General features: G+C 36.4%; 1 protein-coding gene across 2 annotated transcripts in view; it reads right to left on the minus strand.

Annotated features, from left to right (window-relative positions):
• The window catches only part of MCM9 (minichromosome maintenance 9 homologous recombination repair factor), a 194,562-nt gene that overhangs the window by 141,623 nt on the left and 27,140 nt on the right, over positions 1-25,799 (minus strand). For both annotated transcript variants that reach the window (XM_074187455.1, XM_074187456.1), the window contains exons 3-4: positions 19,132-19,448; positions 17,287-17,368 (exon numbers count right to left, since the gene is read on the minus strand). In XM_074187455.1, the coding sequence (XP_074043556.1) occupies positions 17,287-17,368; positions 19,132-19,448 (399 nt within the window). The remainder of the gene's footprint in view (positions 1-17,286; positions 17,369-19,131; positions 19,449-25,799) is intronic.

Genomic DNA, 25,799 nt, shown 5'->3' on the forward strand with positions numbered 1-25,799 from the left:
TTAATGGGAAAGGAAAGTGGTTACTTCTGTAACATCACCTCATGAAAAGTCCCCAGTCCCTACCTTTGGAATTTCAGCTCTCTTTTCTGTGCTGTCTTCCCTCTTTAGAACATAAAACTCCCAGAGGGCAGGCACTGTTTTGGATCTCCAATGCTTCACATAAAGCCTGATGCTTAATAAACGCATAGTAAATACCTTTTGCCTATATTATGATCTCTTCACAACACTCCTGTGAGGCAGGATAAACACATGTTAACTTCATGATTACTTCATTTTCTTACCTGTCTCAAGTCTACTTACTTTTTGTACCAAGTAAATTTGAATTGCTCTATTATCACAGGATGATTATCAAAGAAAGAAATTTAGGTAAAACAGACTGAATACATAATACCAGTTTTTCGATCATTCTATAACTATACTTTAAAGACCTTTCCTCTCTTGAGGTCCATTTGTACGCCTCATTCCTCATCTTTGTTAATACCATCTACCAAATCCCAGATCATAGAAACATGATTCAGATCTAGGAGTGATTTTTTTTTCAAAGTGATTAAAATGGTTTTTATTAAGATATCTTAACAAAACGGTACACTTCTCATGGTGGGAGAAAGGGGCCTCTAGGAGTGATCTTAAGAGATTGTGTTGTACCATCCCATTATTTTATAGATGAAGGAAACAAGGCCCAGAGAGTTGAGAGGAAGCATTCCAATGATTCAATTCCTGGTTCACAGTTTTCCTTTCTACCTTATTCTTTGCCAGGGATTTCAATATTCAAAGAGAAAATAAGTGGCACAGCTGTTTAAAATTTTGGAATTATTTTTGATTCTTTTGTCTTCCTTACCTTTCAAATATAATCAGGAACTACTTATTGATTCTATCCCTACAACACCTTCCAAATCAGGTCCATCCTTTATATTCCTACTGCCACCATTCTCTTAGTTACCCAACAGCATCCACCTATACTATTACAATAGTCTTTTTACAGGATTTGACCTCCACTCTCTTCCTCTAAAAATGTGTCCTTCATACTACCAGAATAAATATGCATAAATATTATATCACTCGTTCATTCAAATATCTTCCAGTGACTCTTCTTTCACCTGAATTCAGTTTAAATTCTTCTGGTTAGTATAATCTTCCCTTTCCAGTTTTATTTCACATTACTCCCTGGAGTCTATGCACTCTCCACACCTTGCTACAATTCTTGGTATTTTAGCCAGAACAAATTTGGAATGCCGAAGAGCAAGTAGGTAAGAGATGTCTAGTAAACAACTGGTGACATTGGGACTGAAGTGCAGAGGAGAGGTTTAAGACTGTACACCATATTTCCCCATGTATAAGATGTACCTCTTTTCAAAAAATTTGGGGTCTAAAAACTGGGAACATCTTATACAGTGGTTGTAGATTTTTCACATTTCCTGCTTTTTTCACACTTTTCTTTGCACTCATTGTTTCACATTTGTTATGGTATATTAGATTACATTTTGCCACATATGGCACAGAAATGGCTCAGAAGAGATTTTCATACAGTACTGAATTCAAGTTAGAAGTGATCCAGTTTGCAAAAGTGAGTGGAAATCGTGCTGCTGAATGTCAGTTTGGTCCTCCTCCAACTGAGAAAACAATTCGAAACTGGCTATAGGAAGAAGAAATCCTCCTGAAAACACCAGGGCAGAAGAGGGCCATGAGAGGCAAGTCAGCAAAATGGCCTGAGTCAGAGGGAACTGAAGAGATGGATTGATGAGCAAAGGACCATTGGAATTCCTGGGTCCACAAAGATAGTTCAGCAGGAGGTAAGAAGAAATGCTGATGAAAAAGAAGTTACTGATATCAAAGAAGGACACAAATGGTCCTTTGGGTTCATGAAACAGAATGGCCTAAGCATGCGTACACACACCAGACTTGCCTAAAAGATGACTGAAAGCTATGAACAGAAGGTCCTTGAATTTTATGATGAATAAAATTTGAGTTTAATAACTTTATGTAATACATTTTTTTCAAATTTCAAAACCCAAATTTAAGGTGCATCTTATACATGGGGAAATATGGTATACAGATTTGAGGGTCATCAAATAACAAAATAATTGAACCCATGAAGGCATATGAAATCAAAAAGGTAAAGAGTATGCAGAAAAAAGCAAAGATGTTTGAGGAAAGAAACTTGGAGAAGATTCATGTTTAGGATTCAGGAGGGAGATGGGACAATGATTTAGCAAAGGAAACTGTGGAGAAGCAATACCTCAAACAAGTAAGATGAGAATGAGAATACAATGTTCCAGAAGTCAAGTGAGGGAAGGATATCTAAAAATATGAGTGTCAAAAATAACGGAAGTCAAGGGGGATCCACACTGAGAAAAGGGTTATTGAATTTATTTATTTATTTTGAGGGAACCTTTTTTCTATTCGTAGTTTATCTATCTATGGAGTCTTATCTAGGTTCAGACTAAAATGCTTAGTTTAAAAGAACAACAATCAAATCTGCTGGATAAACTGAGGGTGAGGGGTGTGTGTGTGTGTGTGTGTGTGTGTGTGTGTGTGTGTGTGACAGAGATGGAATATTCCATTTCTACATCCCAGAACTGCTTAAATCAAGAAGTATCAAGAAGTAAAATCCTATTATCATGAAAATTTAGATAAAGACATCTATTTAACAAATAATATATATATACATCTATTCTTTCCAATTTGGTCATTTGAAGTATTATTAGTGACTATCATTTTTTCAAATTAGATTTCCATCAAAGTCACAAGCTATTATCATTTATATAGCACTTTAAGGTTTGAAAAAACAATTTATATACATTGGTTTATTAAATCCTTACAACAACCAAATTTGAAAAGGTTATTGTCATCTCCATTTCATAGTTGAAGAAACTCACTTGCTCAGGGACACAAAGCTAAATTAAATGTCTGAATTATATTGGGAACTCAAGTCCTCAAGATTCTAAGTCCAGCTATTCCTAGTACTACATTAGTGCTAAGATTATAGCTTGAGAGTTGGGAAGGACTGTTGTCATTTGTCCTTCATTCTCAAAGAAGACCATGATATCAGGGAGATGTAAGTGAATTGGGTTCAAGCAAGGGGGGTGCTATTCTCACTTTCTCCCCTTGGAGCCATCTGGGTCCACTGGCCAGATATAAATCATGAAGACTGGAGATGGCCCTGGATGCAAAGCAATTAAGTGACTTGCCCAAGGTCCCACAGTAAGTGTCAAAGTATCTGAGGCCAGATTTGAACTGCTACTCTCCTGACTTCAGGGCTGATGTTCTCTCCACAGCACTCAGCAACCATCTAATCTGACTTTAAATCACAGATTAGTGGAGTCTCCAAAAGATAAAGTGACTTGATTTAGATTTAAAAGTTATTAAGTGAAAGATCTTACATGTGAACCTAGGTTTTTACCCCAAATTCATCACTCTTTCTATTAAAACACCCAGGCCTCCTTTAATGCCTCATCCCAGCATGACAGCAGGTTCTTGAAGGCTATACCAGAAGTCTCTGAGATCTAAAGACTTTGAGAATAAACCTGTGGAAGTACTACTTACCTATGGTCTGTAGAAAAACAGATAAATCTGAAGAGGCTAATTACAAGAAGAGGGCCACATAAAAGAGCTTACTAAGACTGGGGTGGGGCATGTAGTGGGGAGAAAAGTGAAGGTCAATGAACAGTTTAACCTTTAGAAGAGCAATTTTAGCCCTGACAGGGTCAAAAGCCAGATTATAAGAGATTGAAAAGTGGAAGAAGCTATATTGACAACTCCTCTGACAGTGAAAGTTATAATGGTTGTCTTTCATTCTCAAAGAACATGACATCAGGGAAGTGATGCCATGACAAGCACATGAATTGGATTTGAGTGAGTGGAAGCTGTGCTAAGTCACTACCAGCTTTACTTTCTCCTTCAGAGCCATCTGGATCCAGTGGCCAGATAGGAATTAGGACGACTGGAAATGGTTCTGGATTTGAGGCAATCTTAATAAACTTGACCAAGGTCACACAGTTAGTAAATGTCTGAGGCTGGATCAGAACTACTGTCCTCCTGATTCCAAGGCCAGTGTGCTCTATCCACTGAGCTGTCCTCAGTTAAAGTTAAGAGAGAAAAGGATTATAACTTAAATGAATATCAGGATCAAGTGAGGGTTTTTTTAAAAAAGAAAAAAGGATGAGGGAAACCTATGGGCAACAGTGAAGAAAACAGTTGATAATAACTTGAAGCTGAAAGGCAGAAGGAGAGAAGGTGATTTATGGGAGAAGCTCCTTGAAGAGATGTAAAAGGATTCAATCAAGGACATCCCTGGATAAGTGAGGAAGGCCTATAATTAGTAAACATGTTTTCTTCTTTTCAAAGAGATTTCACTTAGATTTATGTTAAACTCAACATATTTAATCTGATTTTCCTAATACACTATAAGATATATAAAAAAGGAAGTAATGTGACTTATCTAAGGCAAACAGCTACAGAACCAGAAAGAGAAACTGGCTCTCTTCCTTTAATTCTTCCTTCCTCTAGAAATTGGATGCATATCATTATTTTCTCTACTTGTTTTAGCAAATGACCAGAAGTTCACACAGCATGGAAAACACTGGTTATAGTTGCTGCTTTTTGCCATCATCCTCATCCTCATTATTATCAGATTAATTGTAGCTAACATTTATATCATGATTTATGGTTTTTATTGGACTTTACAAACATCTAATTTGGTCTCTATAGGAACCTTATGGGATATGTACTATAGGTATTATTATCTTCCTTTCCTAGATGAGGAAACTAAGATTAGGAAAGCTGAAGTGTGTGTTCTTGCTCACACAGCTAGAAGGGTCAAGTGCGATTCAAACTCAGGTCTTTCTTGACTCTCAGCACTCTTTTACACCATGTACTCTGAATTTTCTAAGGGAATGAACAGGGAAGACTGAGCCCAAATCCATAATCATTCATCACTCCTGTCCAACAAAACGCTTTAGCTTTCACAAATGTACATTACACATGAGACATTACAACCTACAGAATCAATGAAACATTCTATTCAAATGTAGATTATATGATTTTTTATTAGTGATAATGGATTTTATGCTTAGCTATCCACACTTTTTTAGATTTTTATATCACAAACAAAATATCCATTTTCAATGCAGCTGGAGCAGTTTTTCTCCATGAGAAACTAAATGGTTGGAATGAGAATCAAATTCACAATCTAACCAAATAAGCTCACTGGTCCAAATTTATCTGCATTCCTATAGTCAAAAGCCCAAACAAGAGCAAAGCAAAAAACACAGTCAAGTGGCTTTCATGCAAGAGTGTACTCATTGGGAAAAAGAAGAGAGAAACATCAGGGACTCTTTATGGCTAGGATTTCAATACAGGTACAACATTTTCAATGTGTTGTCCCCTTTCTTGGGTTAGGATTTTTTTTTCCCATGAAATCTTTTTTTTTATCTCTTTTATTAAAGATTTTATTTGAGTTTTACAATTTCCCCCCATCTTACTCCCCCTGCCCCAGAAAGCAATCTGTCAGTCTTTAATTTGTTTCCATGTCGTACACTGATCCAAATTGAGTGTGATGAGGAAGAAATCATATCCTTAAGGGAGAAACAAAAAGTTTACGAGATAACAAGATCAGACAATAAGATATCTGGTTTTTTTCCTAAATAAAAGGGAATAGTCCTTGAATTTTGTTCAAACTCCATGGCTCTTGGCAAGACAGCCCAAAATTGTCCCTGATTGTTGCACTGATGGAATAAGCAAGTCCATCAAGGTTGATCATCACCCCCCATGTTGCTGTTAGGGTGTACAGTGTTTTTCTGGTTCTGCTCATCTCACTCAGCATCAGTTCATGCAAATCCCTCCAGGCTGCCCTGAATTTCCATCCCTCCTGGTTTCTAATAGAACAATAGTGTTCCATGACATACCTATACCACAGTTTGCTAAGCCATTCCCCAATTGAAGGATATTTACTTGATTTCCAATTCTTTGCACCACAAACAGGGCTGCTGAATATTTTTGTACGAGTGATGTTTTTACCCTTTTTTCGTCATCTCTTCAGGGTACAGACCCAGTAGTGGTATTGCTGGATCAAAGGGTATGCTCATTTTTGTTGCCCTTTGGGGGTAGTTCCAAATTTCTCTCCAGAAAGGTTGGATGAGTTCATAGCTCCACCAACAGTGTAATAGTGTTTGGGTTAGGAGGGTTAGGATTTTAAAAAATAATTTTTTTCCTTCTATTTTTCACAGCTCTTATTGTTAAAAGTTAGATTGATATTGTGGATTAAAACACTTTGAGGCAATGTGGCTAAAGGGTTAGTCAAAGTTGGAAGTCTTCTTTCTGACTAATTCTAGATTTGTGATTCTGGACAAGGCACCTAACCTTGGAGACAACTCTTCTAAGACTATAAATTACAAGCAGAATTGCCCATCTATAAGGAGAGCTTTTATACCTTTAGAATTCTTACCTGAAGAAAACTAAAGGTCCAAATAAAAGTAATAAAAATTGGAATGCTTAATGAGAGCTATGGTTATATATTCTTATATTATTCCCTCTAAATTTTATGAAAATGATGCAATGAAACAAACTGTTCTTTATTCCTACAACAGACTTTTCCCCTAGATCAGTTTTCTTTTTTAGGCACATAGCCAACTTCTAACTGGAAATTTTACAGTAGCTTTTTAAGACAAAATTCAAGTAATTTCCCACATCACAAAAAACATTCCTAAGTCCTTATCTTCACCTCAACATCTCACACTGGTTTAGAATATCAATCCACAAAACTTGTTAGGAGCCTACAACATTCCAGGTACCATGTACTAGAAGAAATATATTTTAGACACCCAAAGGGCAACAAAAATACGTATGCCCTTTGATCCAGCAATACCACTACTGGGTCTATACCCTGAAGAGATGATGAAAAAGGGTAAAAACATCATTTGTACAAAAATATTCATAGCAGCCCTGTTTGTGGTGGCAAAGAATTAGAAACTGAGTGAATGTCCATTAACTGGGGAATGGCTTAATAAACTGTGATATATGTATGTGATAGAATACTATTGTTCTATTAGAAACCAGGAGGGATGGGAATTCAGGGAAGCCTGGAAGGATCTGTATGAACTGATGCTGAGTGAAATGATCAGAACCAGAACATTGTACACCCTAACAGCAACATGGGGTTGATGATCAACCTTAATGGACTTGCTCATTCCATCAGTGCAACAATCAGGCACAATTTTGGGATATCTGTGATGGAGAATACCATCTGTATCTAGAGAAAGAATTGTGGAGTTTGAACAAAGACCAAAAACTATTACCTTTAATTTAAAAAATTATCTCATTATGTAATTTTGCTATGTCTTATATTTTATATTTTTCCCTGAAGGATATTGATTTCTCTCTCATCACATTCCACTTAGATCAATGTATACCACAGAAACAATATAAAGACCAAGATTGCCTTCTGTGGAGGGTCAGGGGTGGGAAGCAAGATTAGGGGGAAAACTGTAAAATTCAAAATAAAAAATACTTTTTTTAGTTTTTTTTTTTAATTTTTGCAAGGCAATGGGGTTAAGTGGCTTGCCCAAGGCCATAGCTAGGTAATTATTAAGTGTCTGAGGCCAGATTTCAACTCAGGTACTCCTGACTCCAGGGCTAGTGTTCTATCCACTGTACCACCTAGCCACCCCAAATAAACACATTTTAAAAAAAGATATAATGTAGGACACAGTGAGAGAGAACATTCTCTACAGCTGAAGGTGAGGACTTGGTTCACACAAATTTATTAAGTGCCTAAAATGTGCTAAGCATTTAGGTTACAAAGGAAAGTAAATTACATTCCCTGTTCTCAAGGAACTCAAAGTTTAATGGGGCCACAACATACAAACTATGGACAAACAAGCTATAGATAGGTCAGACTGGAAATAATCAGAAGAGGGAAGGAACTAGAATTTAGAGGGACTGATGCCAAAAAAAGTACTCACAAAAAAATCTTAGACATAATATTAAAAAAAAGCAATTGGGAAAAATATCAGTAACTATGAATTCATATGTTTACTTTCCCATTGTTTCTGAGAATCAAGGATATTCTTAAGAAAAAATATAAGGCAGAAATTGAGGGGTTTTCACAATACTCCACAGCAGGCAAAGCTTTGACAATCTCACAAGTGACTCAGATGTTTAAGATCTAAAACCCTTCACAATCAGGCTCCAAACTAGCTTTCCCAGCTGATTAGACATCACTTCCCCTCACTTGCTTTACATTCCAGCCAAAATGACCTACTTAATGCTTCCTGTACACATCACCCCTCCTCACAGTTTTACACAAGCTGCTCCATCACACCTAGAAGACTCTTCCTCTTCTGACTTTTGGAATACCTAATTCTCCTACAAGGCTCAGCTCAAGTGCTATATCCTGACAAGAGGCTTTCTCTGATTCCTCCAGTTGTCAGTGTCCCCATTCCTATAGTAAGGTGGTTCTTATCTCCTCAGCACTTACCACAGAACTTGGTACATAACAGGTGGTAATTGTTGAATTCAACTGAAATGAAATCACACTGGGCTGATTGTCTGATGAGCATAAAAAGGCACCTGACTTAATAAATCAAAAACTTCCTTTAACAAAATGCCTCTCTTGGTTTCTTGAGATAAGATACAACTGTTCAATAACCCTTTCATTATTAGAATCAAGCAAGGCATAAAATTACATCACTAATTAAGGTTGCTACTGTCCTGGAAATTTTCTAGTACATAGTCCAAATGGAAGAGGGAAATGCTATAGATATAGTTTTAGATTTGAGCAAAGCTATTCTGGGGGGGGGGGGGAAGATGCAGCTGAAGGGAAACAGACCATAATAGCATAATTAGATGGATTTGGAATTGGTTAAATGTCCAGACTCAAGCAAATGACATGAATGGCTTAATTTGGGAGGGGGTCTCCAGTGGAATATCTCAGAGACCTGTGGTTCTTATTGTTTTTATTAATGACACTGGATAAGCATATCTTTTAAATTTGGAGTAAAAAAAAAAGCTGGGCAACATGGGGGGCGATAATCAACCTTGATGGACTTGCCCATTCCATCAGTGCAACAATCAGGGTCAATTTGAGGCTGTCTGCAATGGAGAATACCATCTGTATCCAGAGAAAGAACTGTGGAGTTTGAACAAAGACCAAGGACTATTAACTTTAATTTAGGGGGGGAAAAACTGATATCTTATTGTCTGATCTTGCTATCTCTTAAACTTTATGGTTCTTCCCTAAGGATATGATTTCTCTCTCATCACATTCAATTTGGATCAATGTATACCATGGAAACAATGTAAAGACTGGCAAATTGCGTTCTGTGGGGGGTGGGGGGTGGGGGGGAGGAAAGTAAGATTAGGGGAAAAATTGTAAAGCTCAAAATAAATAAAATCTTAAAAAAAAGCTAGGCAGGCTAATCAACATATTGGATAACAAAACAGATTTAGAAAAATCTTGTTAGCCTACAACAAAATCTAACAGGTATGGTTAAATATGATTTCTGGGGGGAAAAAAGAAGACAGCCAAGAAAATTTATTTAATCTTAGTCTGCATTGAGCCACAGCTTCTAGGAATAAGAAGATAATAGTCTTATTGCACTTTGCCACAGTCAGATCATATCCAAATGTTGAGTTCTTGGTAAAGGGCATGATAATGTCTCTTTAAGGTCCTCTGTGCTTAGTGTTTTGCAAATATTATATCATTTTGTCCTCACAACCCAGTGGACTAGGTGCTGATATCCCCCCCTTTTTATAGCTGGGGAAACTGAAACAACCAAAGATTTAAGTGACTTGCCCAGGATGACATAGCTAACAAGTATCTGAAGTCATACTTCAAATCAAGCCTTCCTGACTGACAGTTAATAATGAAAAAGAAAAAGTTTGTATGTTTTTGGTGGGAGGTAAAGGAATTAATTTGTATTTATTGTCAATGGATGCAAGATAGTATTACTAGTATGGATAGATTTTGATTACTAATATAAGTTTAAAATGATTTGTTTTGAACTGCTAAAATAGTTTATTTAATTTGCTGGAAACTAGAGAAATATTAAAGAAAGCTTCAACACATCCCAGAAATACACATCCATGTTGAGAACTTCAGAGTCACAAATCATGATTTATGTCAGCTAATTTGAATATATGTTTTGTGGTTAGAGGATAAAACTAAGAAAACATATTTGGGAAGTGAGAGTCTAGATTCTCATTTAAGCCATTGAACTCTACCTAGATTGTCAACAGGCATCACACAGGACAGAATAAGAGGAATCCTTTAGAAGTAGTCAACTGAGAGGCTTCAGCTAAGTAATTGCTGTTGGTCAAGAAAGGGTTTCAGAGATAGCTCTCCACTTAGAGCTGGAGGAAACGTAATGCTTTTCACAAGAGTGTGTTTTCTGTTGCTACCTAGAGGCCTGAGCAGAAAAAAGCAGATTTTGTTACTGTGGTATCTTGGGGAGATGGCTTAAAGAGTGAACCCAAATTGTAATGTTATGAGTTTTTTTCTGATTGATCAGAGAAGGATCCAAATAAGTGGAGAGCTAGCTGGGCTGATATGTATAGGCCAGAGAGAGCCAGTTGAGGAGCTTAGCAGTTGTCTGGCTGAAAGAGAACTACTACTCACAATAACATAAAACTCTTTTAATGGTGATAGTGGGCAGCTAAGGTGGCCCCTGGAGAAGGAAGCAGGAAGAACTAAGCTCAATTTCAGCCCCAGCCCTCAGACTCTTACTAGTTTTGTGGTCCTGGTTAAGTCATTTAATCTTGTATGTCTCAGTTAAATCTCTGTAAAATGAGTCTATGAAGGAATGGTAAACCATTGGCAAACTATTATCTTTGCTAAGAAACCCCAAAGGGATCGCAAAGAGTTGGACAACTCTGAAATAACTGAACAAGAACTAAAGGTGATGGTTAATTGAAAAACACAAAAAGCTATGATGCAGAAATATAATACCTGGACCACAGTAGGCACTTAAATGCTTACTGACAGAAGGAAAGAAGATGTAAGAAGGTGTAACAGTGGCGAGAATCAATAGCCATTACTGAGTTGAGGAGTTTCAGGTGGTACAGATGTTTAAGAATGGACTAATACTGAAACTGGCTGTTTTAAGCTATGTTACCCTACTGAATATGATATGAGTTTATAAGGGCATTATGATGTCTTTGCCTTTACCTTTTATTATCTATGGGCATTATTAAGTGGCTATATTTAAGATCTAGCATCATTACTGAATGGTTGGTTATGTAAATATTGTGCTCAATGTGCATGCACTACCTTCTGAGTAGCTAATTGTGTTATAGAAAATGCACTAGATGGGGATTCAATATTTAGAGCGGTGAATAGAGCAAGAATATTTACTCTCAACAGGGTTACCCTTAGGACCCAGAGAGAATCTAAATATAACTAAGGGGTGGTGGTTTATCCCTTGAAACTGAGATTTGCTAGGATGAGAGCAAAAGGATCAAGCCAAATTCAGAGAAATAGTAGGGTTTTGAGAAGCTTAAGTGTTACACTTCATCTGATAGCATCTCCCATCTGGCTGTGCTCCATTGGTACCACTTTTTTTTTTTAGGGTTTTTTTTTTACAAGGCAAATAGGGTTAAGTGGCTTGCCCAAGACCACACAGCTAGGTAATTAAGTGTCTGAGACCAGATTTGAACTCAGGTACTCCTGACTCCAGGGCCAGTGCTTTATCCACTGCGCCACCTAGCCGCCCCCATTGGTACCACTTTTAAACAAGTACAGAAATAAGCTAGAGGAGTCCAAGGTGAGAGCTTATGATTTTAAAAAGGCTCAAGCTTATACCACATAAAGATGAAAGAAAATGGGTATTTTAAGTTAAAGAATATTTAGAAAAGGGTATATATGCTTGTGTTTGTGTGTGTGTGTGTGTGTGTGTGTGTGTGCATTTGAAAGGTCGATGTGGAACAAGGATGGACCTATTCTCTGAACTCAAGAAGCAGAACTAGGAGAGGAAGTTGCAAAGGGGAAAATTTAGATTTGATGCAAAGAAAATTTTCCTAACAAGTGAAGTTACCCAAAAGTATATATGCATCACCCTAAGAGGCAGTAGGTCCTTCCTCAGTGGAATTCTTCAAGTATTCATGTAATCATTTGATGTGGAAGGAATTCCTTTTTCAGAAGGGTTGGACTTAGATAGCTTTTAATCTGTCTTAATTTTGAAATTTTGTGTTAAGGATTGTACCTAACTATCCACTTAAGAAAACAGGTATTGAAGGGACTAGGCTGTGGGAAACTGTACAGTGCTTTTAATGACCTCAAATTTCTCCCAGAAACCAAGTCTCATCTTTTCTTTTAATGGCACTGTATAGCTGAGAGTCATGGAATAATATCATAGATCTAGAGCATTAAAGTTGTACATCAGTCAAAGGGAAATGGATACACATGGAGCAAAAAGAGGGTGGGGAGAGAATATAAGGGAATGTTAACTAAGTTATAGGACATTACCACAGAAATATACAAGAGCAGCTGATTTAAGACAAGCATCAGAGAGATTTGTGCCCTGGAAAAGAGAAAGGCTTGTTATGCAGCAAGATAGGGATAACTACTGCTTCCATCACTGGTACTCAAAGTAAAAGATGGAGAAAGGTCCTAAAACAGTGGCAGACCTAAATGTTCTCCCAAGTGCTGCCTGAACTTAAATGAAATGTAATTGAGAAAATTTAACAAAATTTACAGAAGAACATAGTTAATGTTACTTCGTAGTTTTCTAAGTCAACATATAACCTGCAGATGTCCTTATGGGTTAGAGGTCTTTCTGTTTGAATAGAGGATTTATGAAAAGATATTGACAAGTCACAAAGAATGAGAAGTAGCAAATGGGTTGTGGTCTGTATGGATGAAAGGAATAATCAGAATTCACAGGTCCACCAAAATACCAAAATTCTATTAACCAAACAAGATTGCTAATTGAAGGCAGAAATTATGCCTTATACCAACTTCAATATTCCCTAAAAAACCAAGTATGGTTCTGAGACCATTCTGAAGCACACCTATTCTTCATTATTAGTTATATTGGGGGAGGGAGAAAGAAAAAGGTTAAGTCCTATAGAATATTCTCAATGCAGACAGAATTGTGCTTTAATTAATAACATTATAATGTTCACTTATTTCCATTTCTAAGTCAACATCCCATATTAACAATGTTTTTTGATAATGTAGCTGTGAGAAGTTTCATTTGAATTTGAAGTCTGACATAAATGATAATTTCACAAATCTTTTTTATTTAAGTACTACTCTAATTATCAAAAATTTTATTGTTTTACTATGCCATCAACATGAAGTAGCTATTCTGATATCTATACTATATTATTTATTTTAAATGATACTTCACATGCTTTTCAAATGTGTCATCTATAAATATATGCATACATGTACATGTATAGAGTACAGACACATCTATTATATATCTATATTAGCAAAGACTATTTTATGGTCAAAGGTGCATGACTTGGTGGCTTCTAAGGAATATATATGTTTCTTAACTAATCATTTTAATAAAATATCAGCTCAGGGGTTATTCAATGTCATGAGTACCTGGAACAGTCAAGGAATCAAAGAACAAAGGACAAAATCTCCTTTTTCAGAAAATTATGGAGTATCTTAGATCTGGGCTGTCCAATTTTCTTTTAAAAGTTTTTATTGAAAAATAGACGATATATTTTGATTTGCCATTTTAGTGAGAGCTCTGCGGTAGTTTGGCTGCGTCCACAGGTGGACACATAAAATTGCACTGTGGACTGTATGTGGGCCGTGGGCTACATTTTGGACAGTCTTGTCTTAGACTACGCAAAAAGAAGATGGAACTAGGATAAAGTGACTGTACATCCTAGTTTTTAACCTCTTCTTGTTTGGACAAACTATTCTATTTGTGTTTGGTGTGAAGACATGACAATTTAGGTAGAACTCTGTAATATGTACACTGGAGATGGGAAAGGGAAGTTAAAATGTAATGGATGAACAAAAGCACGCTGAAGATTTAGCTAAACTGTAGATGGCAGGGTATTAAGAGTGGAGTAGCAAATCCTGCCTCTTAGGCACTTACACAAGTGACTTTGGGCAAGTCATGAGGCAACTAGGTGGTTTAATATAATAGTGTCAGACCCAAAGTAAGAAAGGTTCAAATTCTGGCTCAGACATTTGCCAGGTATTGACCCAGGGCAAGTCTCTCAAGTCTCAGTTTTCTCATCTTTAAAATGGGGTAATAGTACCTACTCATGGAATTGTTGTGAGAATCAAAATGGGATTAATATGTGTGTGTGTGTGTGTGTAGGACACTTTGCAAATCTTAAAGCATCATATAAAAGCAAACTATTGCTATTAATTCACTTAATCTCCCTGGGCCTCAACTTCTTCTGCTGTAAAATAAGAATTAGATGGACTCTAAACATCTATAATCTGTTAGCTTTCTCTTTTCTCCCTTCCCACCTTCATTTTTAGTATCACAGTAAAGTATCCAGTTGCTTAGAAAAGAGTTTTAACCTTCAATTTTGTCCCTGATACTTGGTTTGGTCAGGCAAAGGGGAAAGGATCAGCATTCCTCCTATTCCTGGAGAGGTAAGAGTTAGGACCTGGAAGCATATGAGGGGAATGGAGATCCAAGTTTAATGGGGATAAATTTCCATTATATTTCTTGAGCTGGAAATGTCAGTTCCAAGGAGATGAAACGTTAGAAGGCAGAAATTGAGAACTTAAAAGTCCTTTAGTGCAGGGATGTCCATTTACACATATGGAAAGTGAGACAGCAAAAGGTTAAGTGATTTGCCTGTGGTCAATCAAGCAAATGTTAAGTGGCAGAGTCAGAATTTTAATCCAGGTCTTCTGAATCGAAAAATTCAGGAGTCTTTTACCAGAGTGGGCTGTCTCCTAGAATGTCTTCATATGTTCTAAAGAAACATAAGTGTTGAACAAATTATGGTATGTGATTTTGATAGAATATTACTCTGATATGAGAAATGGTGAGCAGGATGCTCTCAGAAAAACCTGGAAATACTTTCATGAGTTGATGCAAAGTGAAACGTACTGTATACAAAGAAACATTAATATTATAAGATGATTGACTATGAATGTCTTAGCTATTCTCAGCAAAATAATGATCTGAGACAACTCTGAAAGGCTTATGATGAAGGATGATATCCATCCCCAGAGAAAGAATTGATGATGTCTGAATACAGACTGAAGTATATTTTTTTAACTGTATTTTTCCTGAGGCTTTTTTTTGGGGGGGGGTAGTCTCTATTTCCTTTTACAATACAACTAATAGGAAAATATTCTGCAAGATTAAACATGTATATGGGGTGGCTAGGTGGCATAGTGGATAAAGCACCAGCCCTGGAGTCAGGAGTACCTGGGTTCAACTCCTGCCTCAGACACTTAATAATTACCTAGCTGGGTGGCCTTGGGCAAGCCACTTAACCCCCTTTGCCTTGCAAAAACCTAAAAAAAAAAGATTAAACATGTATATCTATATCGAATTGCTTGCTTTCTCAATGAGGGGATGGAGGAAGGGAGAAAATTTGGAACTCAAAAGTTTTACAAACAAATGATAAAAATTGTTTTTACATGTACCTAAGAAAAAATAAAATACTAGTGTAAAAAAAAGCTTAAGAAAATATTCAGGTCTGTTTTCTTAGAGCTAGTACTAGCTGAGTATGAGTACTCAGTAAACCCCATCAAGTGGGGTGGTAGTGGCCTCAGGGTAATAAAAAGAAAATAGATAAAGCTGGCTAGATAGATGATACCTTACTTATTAATTCCAATTTAGTTACTTGGAAGGTGCTTTTAGAAGCCTATTATTGTGCTAGCTCTGCACTGAACAGTTCCAACTCCCAACAAAATGGAGCAAATATTCTTTACAGATATATACACATAAATATGTATATATCTGATTCCACTCCAGAAATCACTGACACAGCATATGAAAAACATACCAAATTTTACTTAAAATATCTGAGAGTGGGGGTGGCTACGTGGTGCAGTGGATAGAGCACCGGCCCTGGAGTCAGGAGTACCTGAGTTCAAATCCGGCCTCAGCACTTAATAATTACCTAGTTGTGTGGCCTTGGGCAAGCCACTTAACCCCACTTGCCTTGCAACCCCCACCCACCCAAAAATATCTGAGAGTGTATTTAAATACAGTTAGAATAGAACAACAAAATAGCATTTACTCTCTCAGGCACTATGGCTCTTAAATAATACTCCATTTATTGGTCTGAAAATACAGTTGTTTGTTTTTTAATGGTATTAAGTGACTTGCTAAGGCCAGCATCTATTAAGTATCAAATACCTGAAACCAGATTTGAACTCTGCTCCTCCTGACTCCAGGGCCGGTGCTCTATCCCCTGTTCCTAGTTGCCCCTAATGTATTCTTTTTTTTTTTTTTTAAGATTTTTCAAGGCAATGAGGTTAGGTGGCTTGCCCAAGGCCACACAACTAGTTAATTATTAAGTGTCTGAGGCCGGATTTGAACTCAGGTACTCCTGACTCCAGGGCCAGTGCTCTATCCACTGTGGCACCTAGCTGCCCCACCCCCTAATGTATTCTTAATGTAAGTCAAGATTTTTTTTTAAAAATGTGCTTTCCTCCTATATAGAGGACCAAAAGATTTTTTTTTTCAAAATAGTTGGAGGCAGTGTAGTAATTTTAAACTTTTGAACTTATTAAAAGAGGTCTCTACTCAAAAACATTCTTTTAACAAGAAATCCCTTAACAGGAATCCTCAAACTCTATAAAGCAATGCTTTGGTCCATCTTGAATCTCCAAGTGAGAGATTCACAACCTTTAACCTGAGACATGTCAAAATTCTCAACTGTCAATCTATAACCTCCTTCTTAAGTCACGATTCTATCTCATATACTGTGCTATTTGCTGGACAAAACTAGGTGGCAGTGCTTAGAGTAAGGAAGACCTGAGTTCAAATCCGGCCTCAGACAATAATTAGCTGTGTGGTACTGAAAAAAGCCATTAACCTGTCTGCCTCAGTTTTCTCAATTTAAAAATGAGGATACAACTATCACCTACTACCAGGATTTTTGCGAGGATAAAGTAATATTTGTAAAGTGCCTTGCCAAAAAAGTGCTGTATAAATACCAACTATTGTTATTAGCCTCAAGATCATTTCAGTTCTAAATCTATGATCCCAAGTAGGCTTCACCTTCTCCACCCCTGATTTCTACCATGCTCACATAAGGGTTGATAATCTCAAAGGTTCTGGAAAACGAAAAGTTTTTTTGCAAAAAAGGGCATATATTCATTAAGAAATTCCCCTTAATTCTCACCAGATTTACAACTGTCTACTAAGTCATCTTCTAGGACAACTTTCATAGATCGTGGAATACTTCCCACAGACAGCCTTTGGACCTAATGGAAAAAAAAAAGAAAAAGGATACTTAATAGTTTAACAAAGAAGAACAGCCTTGGATTCAGGAAGACCTGTCTCTTGTGTTTCTGACATAATTTTTTATTACAAATAATGCATATTTTCATCCTCAGTGACCCAGACAACTCTTTAAAAATACAAATTGCAAAACGTCTGGCTATCTGCATTGGTACAGGGAGTTCTAGCCCAGGAGTTTTCCCAAATCAATGAAATCACAGCTCTGAACCACAGGTTGGAAAAAATATGTCATCTGGTTAAATCCTGACAGTTCTAGTTGTCAAATTAAGGAGTCTTTCTCAAAGAACTGTTTGTCTAACATGAATCCAGTTAATTTCAAGGTTGAAGATTTTTCATTAGTATTTTTATTTCAAAATTTTTCAAGTTCCTACTGTGTATGAGGAACTGAGATACAAAAATATGACATGGTCTCTGCTCCCTAAGAAATTCCAAACTAAGTGGAGATGGGAGAAAAAGAAGGTATAAATATATATAAGGAAGAGGTCAAGGAAAAGTGCACTGTGAGGTTTTAGGATGAAGGGATTCCCTTCAAGGCTGGAAGAGGGAAGACTTTATGAAAAGTAGTACCTTATTTGGACTGTGAACTGAAGGGAAGAACTTCTACAGACAGGAATGAGAAAGAAGAATCCCATTACAAGTAGGGGGCAGTATCGGCATAAGCAAAGGTATGGAAGAGGACAAGACAAGAATGCAATATGTAGAACGTGGCAAGGAAAATGGCATGACATAAGACCAGAAGACTATATAGGGAGTCTCTCCAGCCATGATCAGGAATTTATGCTTTATTTGATAGGAAATGAGAAACTAGTTTTTTTTTTTTTTTAAGGTTTTTGCAAGGCAAATGGGGTTAAGTGGTTTGCCCAAGGACACACAGATATTAAGTGTCTGAGGCCAGATTTGAACTCAGGTACTCCTGACTCCAGGGACAGTGCTCTATCCATTGTGCCACTGCCCCAAGAAACTAGTTTTTAAGAGGAAGAATGACAACCAGATTAAAAAAAAAAATACTACCTAGACTATTTAGGAAGAAATTACAAGTTAGAGGAGAGATAGATTGGAGGAAGAAAAACAAGTTAGGAAACTATTATAATCATTTAGATGGGAATAGGAAAAGATCTGAATTAGGTTAAGTGGGAATCAAGTTCTCAAAGTTTACTAAAATGGTAGATGAACTACTATATAAACATTCTGTTGCAAAAAATACTGTAAGTTACATGAGGGCAGAGAAGTTTAATTTTAGTATTGGGGTGGAGAGTAGTATCCCTGGCACCTAGCCCCTCACCTAATACATAACAGGCACTAAGTAAATACTCAATGACTGATTAATTGATTCCCTCAAAGATTGCTTCTATCTTTACTTGAATCCCCTGTCTATGTACCTGGAACATTTTAGGTGGATTACCTCATTTATTTTTCAAAACAATTTCATGAAGTACTAATTATTATCATCCCCATGAATGAAGGCTAACATTACTAATAAATAACAGAAGCTAGATTTGAACCCAGGTCCCTGTTGTCAGTCACCACCACCACCACCACCATCAATACTATTTATATAGCACTACTATGTGGGAGGCACTGTGTGCAATTATTACCTCATCTGAACCTAACTCTCCATCCCCTTTAAAAAACAAAGTGAGAACTTTACTATAATTAAGAGCAAAAAAAGATCCTATTTCTTCAAATTAATTTATGTCCTTTCTTCCATATTTCTGCATTTTCTTACCTGTTCCTGAATTTTTATTTCTTGATAGTCTCTACAGCGTGTAGGAGATGATGATGAGCCTGAGAGACAAGTGAATTTAGAAGAATTGCAGCCTTCCTCGTTGGGACATGATGATGGACGGCAGAATGCATAATGCTGCTCAAAGTCAGCTCTGACCACAAAGACATGCTTGCACTTGTTACATATATAATCCCGTTCATACTCCAGGACCTTCACCATGCTGGTACGAATGACTGTACCAGTGACAGATAAAAAGTGTCCCACGTCTTTGGTTTTAGGAATATGTTCCCTCATCAGTTCAGGACAGACAGGTAGACCTGAAAAAGGAAAAGAATCAATAGGCACTTTATCTTGTGATGTCTTACTGTATATGAAAAGTAAACTGTACAAATTTGAGGGTACTCAAACAAAAACTCCTTTGAATTTTGCTTAAGAACCAAATTAATTGCGCAGTGGATAAAGCACTGGCCCTGGAGCCAGGAGGACCTGAGTTCAAATCCAGCCTCACATACTCAATATTTGCCTAGCTGTGTGACCTTGGGCAAGGCACTTAATCCCAATTCCTTAAATAATAAAATAAAACTAAAAAATAATAGAATCAATTTCATTAAAAATAGAGAAATCACATCTTTTAAAACATGACTAATGGGGAAATGTTTACATGACTGCTTGAGGAGGAAAAGAAAAATTTGGAACTCAAAATCTAAAAGGAATCACTTGAACTTTTTAAGTTTTAAAAGCTGAACATAGGTTCTAAAAGTCTTTAGTTAAGTTCTTAGAGTAACTGTAATGAACTTAATACTCAACAACTTAAAAAACTTAACAGAATTTTGTAAGAAAATATTGCTACTTCTGGAAGAATGAAGCCTGGGTTTGACAAGCATATCTCTCCTGTTACATAGGATTAATTTATTTCTCATGCCCCCCCCATTACAAGTCATTGATTTAAGTCATCAAACTACCAAGCTGAATAACATGTTAACTCTTAGAAGAAGAAAATGGCACTCAATGTTCTGAGAAGCTATTGTTTCTTTTAGTTTAAATCAACAGTTTCTGCATAAATTTGATTTCATGTTTTACTAAGCAGAGAAAGATTTGCATTAATTTACAGCTTTACCCTTGACAACTCCTTTGTCTTTTACAAGTTGATTTTTTTTTTAATCCTTCAGAAAGCAAAGGTAAATGACACTGGGAAGAGCTACAGGGTTTCATGTGTTTAAAGTGAAGAATGTAGGAGGAGGATGAAAAAAGAATGAAACAAAGAGCGGGAAGGAGAGCAGCAATACAGAATGAGGGGGAAACAAATATTTTTCATTCAACTTCCACCATCTTCATTTTTCACTATTGTCCCTGGCATACATGTGTTTCTGACAGCTTTTCTATGTGTTAATAGTAATTTGTTAATTCAATAACTGGTATTTTTTTATAATACAAATGAATAGAAACATTACAATTCACAGAATTTTCCCTTGAAAATAGACTCTGTTCTAATGTTCACATTACTTCTATTGTAGGTCAGACATCATCTCTTCATTTCTTACAGTGTGTAAAAGCCTCAAAATGTTATCTATTGCTTGCTTTACTAAATCAGAATAAATAATGTCAACAAAGCTTCATTAATAATTCAGAGTCTTAAGTTACCTTTCTTTTGTCCCCCAGATTTTCCAACAGGAGTTTGGGAATTAATAATATTTTTTAAATAATTTTCAAAGTCACTAAATGTCCTCAAATATAATATCTGATTGATACTAAAATGAATAACATGTTATTTAATCAAATCTATTCTCTAAAATATCTGAAAATATTCCCACAATTATTACTAACATAATTATAACTTCTCACAATTTTTATAACAGAAGAGTGAAAGGAAGTAAAGGGAGAAGTAGAAAAAATACAAATGAATTAGGTCTTCTCAAATTTGCCAATATTGTTCAGAAATTGACTCATGAGGCCCCATTCTTGTTTCCCTACCAAGTTTTTTCAACTGAATTCTTCTTAACCACTTCCAACATAACCCCCCCCAACATGCACATACACACACACACACACACACACAAAATCCCTTTATTTTCTCCTTTTAATATCAACACAACATAAGAGAAACTCTTTTCTGACTCTCAATCTTCTTTGATTTCTTTGAACATCCCAGTTGCTATCATGTATCTTACAATAGTCTTGTATCATTGTCTTCCCTACCCTGATTCCCTGCTCACTTATATTTACCTTTGTATGTCTCCTTTTACTCCCATGTTTAATATTTAAAAGTTTCTACTAGGGGCGGCTAGGTGGCACAGTGGATAGAGCACTGGCCCTGGAGTCAGAGTACCTGAGTTCAAATCCGGCCTTAGACACTTAATAATTACCTAGCTATGTGGCCTTGTGCAAACCACTTAACCCCATTTGTCTTGCAAAAACCTAAAAAATAAAAAAATAAATAAAAATAAAAGTTTCTACTAACTCTAGTCTTTTCATCAGAAATGCCAGGATGCTTTATTCCATTCTATTTCACAGTACAGTTATATTGTTTTGTTTGGTACCATATTTCCCCATGTATAAGATACATCCCTTTTCAAAAAATTTGGAGTCTAGAAACTGGGAGCAAATTATATAGTGGTTGTAGTTTTTTTTTTAACTTTCATTTTCCACTATTTCATGTTTGTTGTCTTTGTGCTCCTTGTTTTGCATTTGTTACTAGTATATTAGGTTATGTTTTGCCACATATGGTCCAGAAATGGCTCAGAAGAGATTTTTGTACAGTGCTGAATTCAAGTTCAAAGTGATCCAGTTTGGGGCGGCTAGGTGGTGCAGTGGATAGAGCACCTAGCTGTGTGGCCTTGGCCAAGCCACTTAACCCCACTGCCTTGCAATAACTCAAAAAAAAAGTGATCCAAAAAAGTTTGCAAAAGAGAATGGAAATCTTACTGTTGAACATCAGTTTGGTCCTCCTCCAACTGAGAAGACAATCTGAGACTGGCTACAGGAAGAAGAAACCCTCCTGATCATTTGGCAAGTCAGCCAAATGGCCTGATCTAGAGAGGGAATTGAAGAGATGGATGGAAGAGCAAAAGGCAGGTGGAATTCCTGTGTCTACAAAGATGGTTCAGCAGGAGGCTACAAGAATTGCTGAAGAAAAAGTACTGATTTCCAAGGATACAATTAGTGCTTCAGGTTCATGAAACAGAATGGACAAAGCATGTGTCCACGCACCAGACTTGCCCAAAAGATGCCTGAAAGCTATGAGCAGAAGGTTCTTGAATTTCATGATGAATAAAATGAGTTCAATAACTTTATGTAATACATTTTTTTCAAATTTTGGGCCCCAAAATTAAGGTGCATCTTATACATGAGAACATCTTATACATGGGGAAATATGATAAATTATTCTTGATTGTAAGCCTATGTTTTTTTGGAATATTGTATCCCATACTTTCTGCTCTTTTATGGTTGTAGCTGTTAAAACCTATGTGATCCTGACTATAGTTTTTCAGTTTAAACTCTTATTTTTTCCATTGATTAGAAACTCTGGATTTGGACTATAATATTTTTAGTAGTTTTCATTTTGAAGTTCTTTTCAAGGTGATCAATGGATTCTCTTTTTTTCACTGTCATATTTTCTTTAATGACTTATTGAATGTGATATCCAGGCTCTCTCTTTCTCTCTTTTGTCATTGCTTTTAAAAGGTAATCCAATGATTCTTAAATTCTTTTTATTTGATGTTTTCCAGGTCAATTATTTCTGATAAGAAACTTTACATTTTCTTTTATTTATTCAATCTTTTACCTTTATTTTACTATTTCTTATTAGCTGATATATGTAAGGGGTTAATAGAGTACGTGGCCATGAAGAGTTCATCCTGAGAGTCATGAGACCGGGGACAACAGCAATGTCCATACCAGAGTGCTCTGAACTCAGGAAGGAGCTATGGCTCTTCTATCTGTTTGTTTTCTGCCTTTCATCCTTATCTTGTTGAAGATTCTCAGGAAGGAGCTTTGGTCCTTATCTCTCTGCCTTTCATCCTCATCCTGTTTAAGCCAGGATACACACCTTTTGTGGCAGCCCTTTAGTCTTTCACAGTACCTGGAGATAAGGAATGCTGATAACAGGGGCACTAGGCTTATATATACCCTTACTCAACTATGTAAGTTAGAGACATAGAGATGTAGCATCTACCTGCAATAAACTCCTTGCTCATCTCTCACTGGCTGACTTTCATTATTGAATGTGCTGGCATGTCCGGGGCGCCCCAAAGAGCTGTGGAAATTAAGGAAGAGACCCGGCTGCCCAGAGTGGGACACTACACATGTAGTCATTAACTTCTGTTTGGTCCACTTTAAATTTTAGGGAATCTTTACTTGGTAAGATTCTCTATCTTTTATTCCAAGCTGTTATTATTCATTCTAGGTCTCTCTTATTAGTTCTTATTTCTTAAATTTTTTTTTAAATTAAATTAAAAAAATTTAATCAATGAAAAGCCATCTTTTATCCCATCTACATCCTCTTTTCCCCCAATAAGAAAGAAAGAAAACCTAAACTACTGTTACAAGTCCATCTAGTCAAGCAAAACAAATTCCTACCTTCATCATAATCTAAAAAAAAAAAAATCTCATCATGAATACATGAATCATGTTCACTGTGAGGAGGAGGAGGGTAGCATGTTTCATTAACTCATTTCTTTTTCAATTCTTTCCTCTTGATCTCATTTCATTTTATAATACCTTTTAAGACTTAATTTTAAGAACTCTTAAATCATTTCTTCTAAGAAGTCTAATTGCTCTCATGGGTCAACATTGATGAACTAGTTGGAAGCTCTTTTGGGGCTGTATGTGTGACCACAGTCCCTTTGGGAAATACTCTAGTGCTGCTTTTCTGGGTGGGGTAATACATCAAAATCTGTTTAAGCCAACCTCACACTAGGAGTCCTGGGCAAAGAGCCCAGGTTCTTGGACCCTCCAGGAGACTTCTCATTGAAGGCTTGGGGTTAGGATTAAGTTCATGATTAGCTCTAGGCTTATTAGTGCTATTAGCCTAGTTCAGATCTTGGGCTACTGAATATTTTTTAGTCCCTATTTACAAGCCTAGCCAACCTGAGTGTGTGTTCCACTCTAGGATGACATATTTCAAAGCTCTGTGTGTCAGACCTCTTGCTGATGGTTTAAGCCCAAGGCTGAATCTGTGGTCAGCTTTGTATTCTGAACTCTGGATGCTAAATCCATAATTCTGGCTCACCCTTGTTTTACAGTTCCTGACTTGGTCACTTAACTATAAATTGAATTTTGTGATCTTGGATTGGAAAAATGACCTACTGTTTACCCTTCTTAGATCATTACTGGAATAGCTGTGGGGACAGCTAGGTTGTAATGCTTTCTCGTTTTCTGTTTTCTTGGCTGATCTCCTTTCTTTCCATTCTTAATGCTACCTCTGCAATTTTGGGTCTTTTCAATTCATGCCTAACTCCTGAAATATATTTCTATATGGTCCTATCTCTAGTCACTTCCCTTTTTAAAGGGAAAAGATCTAAAGATTCAAAATACTACTACCAGATCAATCTTTCTAAAACACCTATATAATCATGTCATTCTTTTGCTAAAAAAAATTTTTCATTAAAGCAAACACAACTGATATGACCTAATAGTAAAATAGCTTACAAGAAAAAAATATAACTCCTTAACCTGCCATTCAAGGTCCCCCACAATCTAGCTGCAAGTTCCTTATTTAACTTTATCTACTCAAATTCTAGAAGATCAATGAATCAACATGCATTTATTAAATGCCTTTTATATGCCAGGTTAGGTTAGAGGTGCTGATGATCTTTCTATTTTGATCAACTTAGACAACCCCCCTCCAGTGAATCATGTTGTATATACTTGTTCCAAATGAAATGTCCTTTCTTCCCATCTAAATCCTATTATGCCATGTATTATAGCTCAAGGTCTATTTCCTTGATAAAAATTTCCTTAACAGATAAATCTACCCACTGATTTCCTCCTCTTCTCTCTAGTCTTTTTTCTTTTTTCTAAGGCAAATGGGGTTAAGTGACTTGCCCAAGGTCACCACACAGCTAGATAATTAAGTGCCTGAGGCCAGATTTGAATCCTCCTCTTCTTCTCAAATCTCAAATCAGATATTATTACTTAACTCTTTCACTTGTGTATAATGTTTTCTTAACTGGGTTGTTCACATGTGGCAGGTATTTTTTTTTTGTATTTCATACAATACTGTCCACATTATCACAGAACTTAAGAAATGCAAAAGACTTTAAAGTCCATCAAGCCCAATCTATATATGAAAAGAATCTCCAATGAGGAGAAAGACTATACCAAACAAGAAATCATTTAGCATCTGCTAGAAATCTTTAAGGTAGGAAAATTCACAAAATCCCTAGGTGATACATTCCATTTTTGAATAGGGATAACTGTCGGAAAGTTTTTTTCTAAAATCAAAGGTAAAAGTAGTCTTTTTGAAACGTCTACCCATTGCTTCTTCACCTGTCCTTCAGAGACATAATGATTCCTTCCCACATGACAACTCTTTTTTTCCCTTTATTTTGTATTTATTTATTTTTTTGTACAAATTTTTTATACATTAATAAAATATTCTTGTTTAAGAGTGAATAGAATGCCCCCTCCCCCCACAAAATATAGACTCGCTTGAGTGATAAAGGGGAAAG

This window comes from Macrotis lagotis, chromosome 5 (genome assembly GCF_037893015.1).
Source record: "Macrotis lagotis isolate mMagLag1 chromosome 5, bilby.v1.9.chrom.fasta, whole genome shotgun sequence".
Lineage (NCBI taxonomy): Eukaryota > Metazoa > Chordata > Mammalia > Peramelemorphia > Peramelidae > Macrotis > Macrotis lagotis.